This window comes from Tympanuchus pallidicinctus, unplaced genomic scaffold (genome assembly GCF_026119805.1).
Source record: "Tympanuchus pallidicinctus isolate F22 unplaced genomic scaffold, pur_lepc_1.0 scaffold4, whole genome shotgun sequence".
NCBI lineage: Eukaryota > Metazoa > Chordata > Aves > Galliformes > Phasianidae > Tympanuchus > Tympanuchus pallidicinctus.
Genome location: NW_026294758.1, coordinates 3,011,109 through 3,023,187, shown reverse-complemented (window position 1 = coordinate 3,023,187; position 12,079 = coordinate 3,011,109). Strand labels below are relative to the sequence as shown.

General features: G+C 36.0%; 1 protein-coding gene across 2 annotated transcripts in view; it reads right to left on the bottom strand.

Moving 5' to 3' along the window:
* Nucleotides 1–12,079, bottom strand: part of DMXL1 (Dmx like 1) — a 71,481-nt gene that overhangs the window by 33,936 nt on the left and 25,466 nt on the right. For both annotated transcript variants that reach the window (XM_052700583.1, XM_052700584.1), the window contains exons 12-20: nucleotides 11,297–11,981; nucleotides 10,653–10,774; nucleotides 10,116–10,205; nucleotides 9,548–9,650; nucleotides 7,899–8,015; nucleotides 6,463–6,687; nucleotides 4,109–5,797; nucleotides 3,507–3,617; nucleotides 2,114–2,283 (exon numbers count right to left, since the gene is read on the bottom strand). In XM_052700583.1, coding sequence (XP_052556543.1) covers nucleotides 2,114–2,283; nucleotides 3,507–3,617; nucleotides 4,109–5,797; nucleotides 6,463–6,687; nucleotides 7,899–8,015; nucleotides 9,548–9,650; nucleotides 10,116–10,205; nucleotides 10,653–10,774; nucleotides 11,297–11,981 — 3,312 coding nt within the window. The remainder of the gene's footprint in view (nucleotides 1–2,113; nucleotides 2,284–3,506; nucleotides 3,618–4,108; nucleotides 5,798–6,462; nucleotides 6,688–7,898; nucleotides 8,016–9,547; nucleotides 9,651–10,115; nucleotides 10,206–10,652; nucleotides 10,775–11,296; nucleotides 11,982–12,079) is intronic.

Below are 12,079 nucleotides of genomic sequence, written 5' to 3'. Positions count from 1 at the left end.
GACAATGGGTATCCTGAGAGCAAATGCTCTTACTAATAAAGGTTGAGGCAAAAGAAGCAATAAGCACCTCGCCCTTTTCCTCATCTTTTATCATGTTTCCCATTACATCAACAAAGAATAGACTCTCTTTAACGATCCTTTTACTGATGAGGTACTTATAGAACCTTTTCTTTTTTCTTTTACTGCACTAGCCAAACTGAATTCTAGTTAGACTTGTCTCATTTTCTCACTGCACAACTTCATGACAGCTCCGTAGTCCTTATGAGTTGTCTGCCCCTTCTTCCAGAGCTCATAAATTCTGTTTTTCTTCCTTAGTTCCTGAAGAAGCTCTCTGTTAAGCCAAGCTGTCAGCTTGACTTTATCCCCATCCAGCTTTACATCTAGTGAACTGGGTGGGACAGCCTGCTCCTTCACCTTAACGATCTCATTTTTGAAGAAGGTCCAAGTTTTCAGAAATCTCCCATGGGACTCTGTCAACCACATCTCCAAACAGGAGATCTTACTGCAGATCTACAGTTCTTCTGACCACCTTCCATACTTCACCAAAGACTGAAAACCGTAATTTCATGAACACTGTGCTCGAGACAGACTTAAACCACCACACTGCCCCCATGTCATTAAATCACAGAATGATCTGGACTGGAAAGGACTTATACCACTATCTAGATGCAACTCCCTTGACATATGCAGAGACACTTTCCACTAGATCAGGTTGCTCAAATACCCATCCGTCCTGCTCTTGAGTATGACCAGAGATGGGGTATCTACAGCTTCGCACAACAGTCAGTTCCAGTGCCTCATCACCGCAGTAGTAAAGTACATTTTCCTAACATCTGATCTAAATGTACCCTCTTTAAGTTTAAAAGCCATTACCCACTGTCGTATCACTACACTTCTGAGAAAAACAAATCTCTCCTCATCTTTCCTGCAGTCCCTATTTAAGTACTAGATGGCTGTTATTAGATCTCTCTGCAACCTTCTCTTCTCTAAGGCTTGCATCTCTTCTCTCAGCCTATCTTCATGAGAGGTGCTCCAACCTTCTAAGCACCTTTACAGCCCTCCTCTGGACTACTTCAACAGCTTCTATCTCTCCTGAAGAGCCTTTAACCATCTGAGACATCTCTCTACGTATGTACCATGTCCCAACCATGTTCCACCACCTAGAAGTACAAAACCATTAGCTAAAAGTATTTTTTATCAGATCAGCTGTCAAGGCCTACAGTTGAAGTTAGTTCCTGAAATTATAACAAAATTAACATATTAGTTACTCTGGTAATCAAAAGATAGATGGAGACTAGAAGAAGAGACTGGTACCCATCACAATAGGAGAAGATTGCTTTTGAAAGCTGAAAAGGAAAACGGGCAAATGTCAGTAAGTATTATCCAAGACCCAGGTAAAGTGACCTTAAATATAGGCCCAGGAAACTTCAATTTTATAAATTATTCTTAATTAAATACAAGGCTAGTAATTTTCATGAAATGATGATTAATTGCTAAAGACCAAACAGTAGAAGTAGAGACATGCATTTTACCACTTTGTGCCTTGTAGTCAAATTGAGCATGTCATTTTCTAGCTCTACACTTTTGGCTCTTCCAAGAGCTTAAAACAAGTGATAGTGAGGTTAGGAATTGCCACATCTGTGACAATTCAAACACACAATTACTATAGAAAAGAGCATTAGAAGGCTTTGCTGACAGGGAAATGCATCAATTTGCAAGACATACGTATAATAGCTTAGTTGGCCTGACGTCTGATAGGTTTTGAAAGACAACATTCTGCCATAACTTGCTTCCTAACATAGAAGAGATCTTTGCTATAGAAGAACAACTACTAGATCAACCTGCATACTGAGCATCTACTATTGTACCGTAGTAATCAAAATCCGGTTTCCCAAATCCCAAAATGTATTCCACACTGGAATTTGAAACTTAAATTACTAAAAAGTTAAATATAAAATTGTACTAAATTATTCATTATAAATACAGCATGAAAAATTCAGAAAGGCTGGACTTCACATATTTAAAATTTCAAACAATGTAAATAGATGGTAATTACTAGAGGACAGTTATTTGAAAAGCAGCTTTGCAGTTTGTTTCAGAGCACTATCTTTACCTTTTCTATGCATTTCCGCAAGCTATGGATATTTCGAACCCACCATCCTATACCCATAGCTCTGAGTTCTGACCACGTTGGATCCCCTTTCTGCATTGCAGGGAGCATGCTCAGTAGTTCTTCTTCCGCTACTGAATGAAATGCCCAGGCAAAATGACTGGTAGATAAACCTAGATAATCACAATAAAAAATAAATAAAATGAAATAAGACCATTGCAAGGAGGTAAGGGAGTTAAGAGAAAAGGGAAGAAGGCCCAATTGTTTATTTTGAACTTTTGACGGCATTACTGATAACAGAAATTTTAAAATATTTTAAGCACTGCACACTGAGTATTTTAAAAAGCTCATGCAGATAAAAGCATTTTTTTCCACTTTAAAACTGTTTAGTTTGCAAAGAATAGTTACTGACTGAAGCCCAAATTATAATATGTAGCATGAAGATTAGCTACAAAATGAAGTGCAACAGGTCTGTCAACTTTTCAGTGTTTTCATTACTTCTACTTAGACTGGAAAATGTGAAGTTAAAGATTAGTCCAGGAGAAAACATATTTGACAACAGAGACATACAAGAACACTGGAAGATGAGAGCCATGATAGGAGGGAAACAGTAATTGCTATAAAAGCTAGCTATAGATGACTGAAACTCTAAGGATGACCATGGGATGCCGCTCTGCACTGTGGCACACTCAACTGCTCTTCTACAAGAGCACAAGAGGCATTTGTAATTTCCACCAATTTCTCAGCTCAGGAGACATGTAAGCATTTCAAATTTAAAGGCTACCAGCAGAGACCTAAGTTGATAATACTGTGTTACGATAATTTGGAAATGTTCTAACCTTGTATGTAGCTGAGTAAGTGACCAAATGATTGAAAATATCATCATCTGTTCTGATGACTAATAGAAGGGTGAAGAAATAACCACAGTCAACTCTTTAAATTTGGTTAAGTCCTAATCAAATATTCCATTTTGTAATATAAGGTTGGAACTAGTTAAATCTGTACCATGAAAAACTTCATTTAAAATAGTTTCTTGGATAATTACACTAGGTGTACAAAAAAGGTTTAGCGTCTAAGTAGACAAGGATCTTACCCCACCCCCAAGTAATAAAAGCTTAAGTTAAGGAGTATTCTGTATTTTCTGCTTCATTACTCCTAAACAATGATATTGGAACATCATGGTGCTACTGTCTATTCTTTTGGGGAAATAAAATAGAAAAAATAAAATTGAAACTACAAAATTGTTACAGTTGTTTGGTTGTTGTTTTTTTTTTTTTCCCCATGGATCTCTTTATTTTTTTTAATTACAAAATTACCTCATTGATTCTTCACAGACATAATAGAAAATCACATGTACTATACTGACTAACATCTCATTTAAGAACATACTGGTTACCTTGGTGAAGCAGCTGAGCTCGATGTACAGGAGGAAGCGAAGTTGTTAGAAATGTGTGAAGTCGAACAGCTAATAAAAATTTTAAACCGCACTCATCAAGAGTTTCTCCACCTGTAATTAAACATACTAGTATGCACTTCACTGAAACTAATAAATAAAAATAATAAAAATAGCTATTGAGTATCTTATGAGAAGAAATAACTTGTAATTTTACACATACTGTTGCTTTAAAAATGCAATAGCTTAATTCTTCCCTTTAATACAAGAGAAAAAAAAATCTCAAATCTACAAAGTTACTTATCAAATAAAACAAAATTATTTCTCTATTTCTCTATGTAGCAGAACAAATACAGGCGGTTAACAAAACTGTCTCTTCAAAAACACTGACATTAACATTCGGCAATGCAGATTTTGACAGTATGAAAGTCAGAAACCGAAGCTGAACCATACACACTGTGATAACACAGCAAATCAAAAAGGATATACTGTAACACAGAACTAGGAAATGCTCTGACGAGCCAAAGAAATATTCAAAAATAACAGGAAAGTTCCAGAAAGAGTTGTGAAACAGTAATACATAAAATCTAGAAGAGACAGCTTACCCTGGCTTCTGTCCCTGCTTTCTCCAATGTCAGTACTAGTAGTAGCAATAGTATCTGCCAAGGCCATCAATGACATCTGTTCCATCCTAGTCAGACCTGGCAAGCTTGAATGAAGCAAGTGACGAGAAAGAACTTGGGCATGCTCAGGTCCAAAGTAAGTTGGGCTAAATTGCGAAAGATCAATTACTTTCGGTTTCACACTGTCTTCCTCTGCATCAAACGTTACAAGTTCATCTGTACTTATAACAGAATTTTGAAAGAGATCTTCGTAATTGTCCTTGGGCATATCACTTTGACTATTTTGACTATGAGACTTTTCTGAACAGGAATGAGAGGAATCGTCATCTGCAGCAAGCAGAGCATACAGCGGTAATGGTGGAACAGAGTCTATTTCAATATAGTCTGTAGTCTCCATTTTGCTGAACGTTTTGGGATCTCGTGAAGTACTTCCACTAGCACTGATGGTCAGAGATCTAAGTCTCCTATCATGATTAGGTTCAGATTCATTAACAGCAACAACTTCTCCAGCAATGCACTTCACTAGATGGGACAGAATGGCTTTTGTTCTACGTACTTTACCAAGATCCATGAGTTCTAACAGTTGGTGTGGATGGTACTGAGGTAAAGTGGGAGATAACATATGAGCTGCTTCAAAAAGACCAGAGTCTTCCATTTCTGCAGACAGATCACAGGCAGATCTTTTCCCACTAAGTTTCTGTGCAAGGCTGGTCATAGATCTGGTCATGGTTCGCTTTGGTGGAGGCAGACCTGAGGCAGCTGACTGGCTTTCTTTCATTAAGCTAGTTATACTTGGCATACTGCAGGAATCTGTACTAACAGGACCCTGCTTGGCAGGAGGTTGCCATTGAGAATAAACATGCATTTCACAGTCCATTCCAACTACAAGAATGCCATCACGCACCCAAGACAGGGAGACTGGAAAAGGAGGTGATCCCTCTACAGAAGAAACCAAGTCAACAGAACGCAGCAGAACAAACCTAGAAAAATTTGCAGCCTTTGTAGTAGTACTGCCAATATGGGAGATTGCTACAGCCTCCTTACCAATTTGTTCTTGCATTTTTCCAGACAGCTGGCCAAACATATAAAGTTTTGATCCAATTCCCACTGTTAGAATATGTGAACCATCCTCCCTAGACATCCAGTCTAAGTGTACTAAGTGCTTAGTACTAGGAATAACATTACCACATGAGAGAGAAACTTCCTGTCTGTTATATGCCACTAAATTACTATCAATACTAACAGCAGAGTCTAACATAGTGCCTATCTCATCTAAATGAAGAGTCTGCTCAAGAACCCACGAAGAACCCCCTGTAGATTCACATTCAAAAATACTAACATGCATAACAAAGTCTTGAGAAAGGTGGTTGTTTTTAGATGTTACCTGCTTGTATGCTACAGCTAATCGGTTTGTGTGTGCACAACTAACTTCAGTTGGGCTTCCTGGAACACTAATAGCACTACTACTAAGAAGTCCATCCTCAATCAGTAACGGCCATTCTTCCCAGATGTATGTTACATCACTGTGTACATTAGATTCTGGCATGGAAGAAACTGACGATTCATTGGTCACCCTGCATCTCCAGAATCGAACTTTTCCATCTGTGCATGAAGTAGCCAGCAGATAGGGTGCACGACAAACGGGGTATATGGAAGAACTGCTCAGATGCCCTAAAAATAAAATGATTTTTAAATGGGCCAAAAATAAAAATATTTTTGTTCATTTACGATCTCATTATTTTGAAACAAAGTATCAGTACTTCTCCATAAAAAAGCTTGTTCCCAGAACTTCACATCCCAGGAGATGATATTTTAAAAAATCCTGTGGAGCCATTTTAGCATTAGTCTCTATGTCATTCTCTAGAAAGGATTTAAATTGCACAATTTAAACTTGAGTATTAATCTCACTAGGTACCAGTTTTTGTGTTGTATGGCAGAGACATTGTTTTCTTCTCTCTCACCAGAAAGAAGATACACTTCTGTAGTCTCTCCTATCAAACAAATTTCCCAGTCTGAAATCCATCTTTTCAGAATACTGTTCGAAAGACTTCTGGTTGCAACCTAAAATTTTATACACCACCAAAATCTAATTAATGACTGCAAATCAAATTTGTGCTTCTAAAATTTCTTTTACCATCAGAATCTGGACTTAAACAAATACTAAGTTGTACAGTATAGTAATCTTTATTTTAATATTACTGCCAGGATCCAGATGAAAAATAATAAAACGGGGTGAGCATTAGCAAACCTTTCCAAATTACAATACCTGTAGGAACTGTCTAACAACACTAGATTATTCATTTTGCTCTGAAGGAGAAAAAAAAAAAATTACAAACCTGCTGAAGGCTTAACACTTATTATCTCCACTCCTTCTGGCAAACTCAGCTGTTGACTATACACCATTTTTGAAGACAGAGTGAGCCAGCTGGTGCTCTGAAGGTTTGCTCTACAGGCCTGATACTTTTGTGTGAAAGGTGACTGGATCTTCTCTGGATCTGGTGAAGAATACAACTCTTCTGTTTGTGTTGCTGTGTCAGGAGTACTTGAGTCTATCTTTTCATCTGAAAAAAAGTTTGCATTATTAAAAAAAAGTCAACAATCTCTTTTAATTTAAGAGACAGTGTCACTGATGTGAAAACTTCCAAAGGATAGGTAAAAGCTTAGAATTTTACTTTCTTTTAAAAGAAATATGCTCTTGATCTCAGATTAAGAGAAATTGTAACACACCTGAAATATTGGAACTGTAAAACAGTTTAGTAATTATGAACAGTTATACTGTTAGAGACAGCAAAATTACAGAAGAGATAAATACGTGGGGTTCTACAGAAATTAATGCTTCATTAGGCATGAAATATTTGCAGCTAGAAACAATTGAACACTCTTCAAAGTCTTACCTCAAAGATCAGGAAGAAGTAGTTTTTCCTGAAATTTTGGCAACATTCATTTAAAACGTAAGATTTAAGAGATTATGTGTTATGAATGCTTTATTACCTTTTAATTTAAAAAAAAAAAAAACAAACCACAGTAAAAGTATGATTTGAAACCTGTATTCTTTGAAAAAATGTAGAAAAAACAACAACAAAACCCTTATCAGTAATTCCTTCACTATGCAAGTAGACTAGAAAATTCTATGTTTTGTCACAAATTTCTTACCTTCTATAATACTTAAAATAACTTTTGACATTCTGCCTGTTGGCAAAAGTGTGATAAGTAAAAGTTGTGGCTTAAAATATAGGAACATGCATTATAAAACTCCTCCAGTGTGTGGCCAGTGTTTGATCTAGGATGCCTTAAAATCCTAGAGTACCTAAACTTTATAGTTTTAGTGGTACTTTAATGATCTGAAAGAGAATTAGCAGATTTCTGTATTTAGATTTGCACATAACTGTAACTGTAATCATTTCAGACGACAGTCCAATATAGCACACCTTAAATTCAAAAACTGCAGAAAAAAACTTCTGAGAAGCAAAACATCTGAACTGTTAGGCTGCATTTACACCGTATGAATATATGTGCCTTTAAGATAAAAACAAAACAAAACAAAAAGCATAGCCAACTTAGGGCTCATGATGAATTCAAATGCTTCAGCATTCTGAAAAGTAAGAACTAGTAAAGAAACAGTGAGTTTTGATGTAAGCTTTTAACAGAGGAATTGAGGTTCTTTCCAAAAGCTGAAATATTACTTAGGAAACCACTTAGTAGCAGATATATTCAGAAGAAAGTGAATTTTTTTTCTTAAACAAGCATCTATTCTACAAGGAAAAGAGCTTACCTACTGAGACTGGAATTGACTTCAAATGTAAATGCCACATGTGCAGTAATGAACGGCTTTGAGTATACTCTATTACTATTAAGTAGAATTTTTCAGAAAATCCATTCTGCTGTTTTCCTGATGAAAATCAGAACAAGAACATTTTATTTCAACTGAATGTGCCAGCTAGCAAGTAAGCTACTGTGAACTGACGCTCAAATGCAATGACTGTATTTAACTCCTTCCCACTACTTTTATGAATATTTCATCACAAGCAATAACCCCTGCCACTTCTTCAGGTACATACATGAAAAATTTCACTATTTTGTTTCAGAGGGGATAAAAATCTCCCATGTGTTTAAAGCTGAGTCCCAGAACTTATTCTCAGTTCTACATGTCCTTAATGAGTCTGTTGCATACACTTAAGCATCTACTATTGAATTTGTTCTTTTAAAAAAAAAATAAAATATTGTAAGCCAAGTACTTGAAATGTTTCATTAAAGAGTAGAGGATTAAAACTGAAGTGATTTAAAGCAGTAGGTACATTCAAGTGAGAAGGCAGGTCTACTACATTCTAGGTCATACTTACAAAGGATCCATTTAACCCAATATCTTACATGGCAGCAGCATGTGCAGTCTTCCAGAACACACATATATACACAGACACCCAAGACTGAAGGGCTTCCATGCAAACATGTCAAATTTACTGCCGCATAATTCTTATTTTTTTTTCCTCATTTCTGCTCTTTCCATCATCTCATTTGTGTTTCTGGTAAATGCGGCTCTCAGTAGTGGGCAATTTCATAGACAGTATCTATTACTCCACATCCTTCTTAAGCAAAAACAGCTAATTCAGAATCAATCCCTATGTACATTCAGCTCATGTCATTTTTCTTAAAACGTCTCTTTTCTTACACCAAAAATACATTTCCCATATCTAGTTCTAAGCAACATTTTGATACTTCACACAATTTTGCTTCCTCATATTTAGCAGTCTTACTAATACTGCAGATAACTTGGAATCACAGATCACAACTTTATTTTGACCTTTGTTTTCCAAACCATTAAGTTGGAACAGAACAACACAAAATTGAGGATGCCTAAACAACAAAAACACTAATCAACTCTACCAATGAAAAAAAATTATTCCAGACAACTTGGGAACAATCTTAAGATGCACAGAATCATAAACCCTATAATTACAACTATGCAATATCCATGCACTACTGACAGTATTGTATTTCAAGTTGTGGGTATTTTGGGGATGGTTTGCTAATTTGGAATAATTTTTATTGTATTATTAGGCCTTATGATAGCATTTAGCTTATGTAAAGGATGAGCATCCTTAATGAAAGGATGTAGATAAGTTTGCTGTTACATCATATCTTTCAATTACAGGCTTTAAATTTTAAAACACTTTACGTAAGAAAGGTATCAACAACAAAATGCTTTAAAAAGTAATTGATGGGTACTTCACAATTTAAGCTACTTTGTCTAAATTTGGATGCATATTAGTCCCCCAAGCACCTATTATAGGTTTCCTTACACTAGAATTTCTTTAGTATACAAAGCTCTTAAATGAAGAAAATGCAAAAGCCTATACAATAAGTTCTGCAGAAAGCAACATAAAATTATTTGTCTTCAGTATTTAATGAAAAATAGTTCTTTACCAGAATCCACTACATTATTCTTCTTATCAGGTGTTTCTTTCTCTTGGTTATTTAAAATGAAGTCTTCTTGAAAAACATGGAATAACTGTGTTTTCCTGCCATGCTAAGAAAGTAAAAGACACACACAAGATCTGAACATCAGATTGCATTGCATAAGCTTTCTCTCTAGCATGGGAGCTTTTAAGTTGATTGTTAAGTTGAATACAAGAAAAGTTTCCCAAATAAAATGCACCTCATTATTACAATCTTCTCCATCTGTAAGTTCTGTGAAACTAAAAGCAAGTGTATTAAAGTGTATTAAAAATCATATAATATCCTGAGTTGCAAAGGAATCACACGGAATATCAAGTCCTGGCTCCACACAGGACTGCCTCAAATTCAAATTTGACGTCTAAGAGCATTGCCAAATGCTTCTTGAACTCCAGTCGGCTTGGCTGGTCAGTGTAAGTCAGAATGAATCTTTGAATACTTTATTTCACTTGACAGTAAGTTGTAAGTATAACCTCTATTGTTAACACTTTGTAACAAGGTGCTTATAGTATGAAGTAAGTACAGAAAAAGGTCTTACAAGCTCTGTGATAGCATCCAATTCAATGATACATCCCGGACGTGCAGTAGATTGCTGACTTATGATGTTGAAAACTTCACCAACGTATTTCTGTTTTAAAAAAGTCAGTGGGATGATTCCGTTAACTCAGTTTTGTCCATTTCTGTAACAGCCTACTAGCTAGATGTAACATCTAAGCAAATGTTAGCAAAAGCTATATATACACTGGCTGCAAGTTTCCATAATCACTGATAACATTTGTAGCTTTATCAAATGACATATTATTTCTGTTGACGAAATGTGGGGAGAACTTGACCTAAACCGAAAAGCATCACATGCAGCAGTTTACTGCTCTTTCACTGAGCTGAAACATTTTTTCAACTGTAGTGCCACTATAGTGCTAAAAAGCTTTATGGTATCTGTTTTTACAAGCAGAACTGGACTACTGTGATCTGCAAAATCCTCAGCAACTAGCTTAGTCATTTTGTAACAAATCTGTAATTATTATCACTGAATGAGATTCCAAACCTCCAAAAACTTGACACAGAATTCACTTACAGAAATCTCTGGATTGGATTGCTCACACAGAAGTTTTTTAGCATCTATTACAGCTTGATATAATCTCAAATGCTGTCCATCACTAGCCACAAAGCAGGCACTTGGAGAATTACAGTATGCACCTGAAAAACATGAATGCATAAACTGCTCAAAATATTCAGACACCAGCTAGCTCCTTTCTTCATCAAGAGGAAATTTACAAAATACAAAACACAGCATGAGAAATATTCCCTCCTTAATTTCTGTTCATATCCAAGAACTACAAAGTATAATGCTTAGCAAACAAACTAAAGAGCACAGAACGAAATCAGAATTTGGTATTTAAATTAGAGCAAAATCTACCTCCGTTTTTAAGTGTTCACCCCAGTCTGCAATCTAAAGAATACAATAGCATCTGAGCACATCTCTTCATTAGCTCCTAAAATAAGAAGTACATGAAAGAGGCAGAACTCCACAGCAATTCTTCAAAAGAGAATACACAATTTCAAAGCATTGGTAGCTTGGAAATTTGTAAAATAAAGGATTTAAGCTTAACATATTTTCTTCAATGTATTCACATATATCTACATTGCCTACTTAACAGTATTAACAGCTCAGATTACAGTTATACTGGAACTCTTAGCAAACCAGGAAAATGAACTCACCAAGGCAATAGCTGGGTATAAGAGTGGGCAGCCATGCAACATTAGAAAAAGCTGAAACATGGAGAGAATTGATCCGAGCAAGCTCAGAAACTCCACCAGAAAAGGACAACGGTCCAACAGGATCAACTCTCCAAAGAATAAGTTCACTGTAAACTGCATTGGGATCCTGGGATGTTACATTTGCACTGCCTCTACCCTGAAGTCTTACTGTTGACTCCTTAGAATTTAAAGAATCATTTGCCTGTTTTGCATTCTCAACATCTGGTGAACTTAGAGCATTGTGATGTGAAGTTGTAAGCAGCAGTGGTAATACTGAATGGCAAGCCAAGTCATTAAGATGAAAACGGTGACCACAGTATCTTGATTTATGTGAAATACTAAGCACAGTTGAAAAGGCAGATTCTTCAGCAAAACTCACTAGCCATTGGTTCAAAGACCCATCTGCATGTTTGGAAATCATCATAACATTGGGTGTGAAAATACTCAGTTTTAAACTGTTGGTTGATTTACTGTGTCCAGAAGAGATAAGCATAGATGAAGATCGTGTAAGGCCAGGAGGCTTTTGTTTGCCTTGTTGAATAGCCAAGTCAACATTTTTGGTACATGCATACATCACTATACTTCTGCAAAGAGAGTTTGCATCACCCGTTGGGAATGCAACAGGAATCCTTGAAACAAAAGACACCTGGAATTTTAATAAAGAAAAGAACAATAAGTATCAAAATTTTCTCAGCATACTTTCTATTCAGTACAAGTGTGTAATCCTGAAAAAAAAAATAAAGT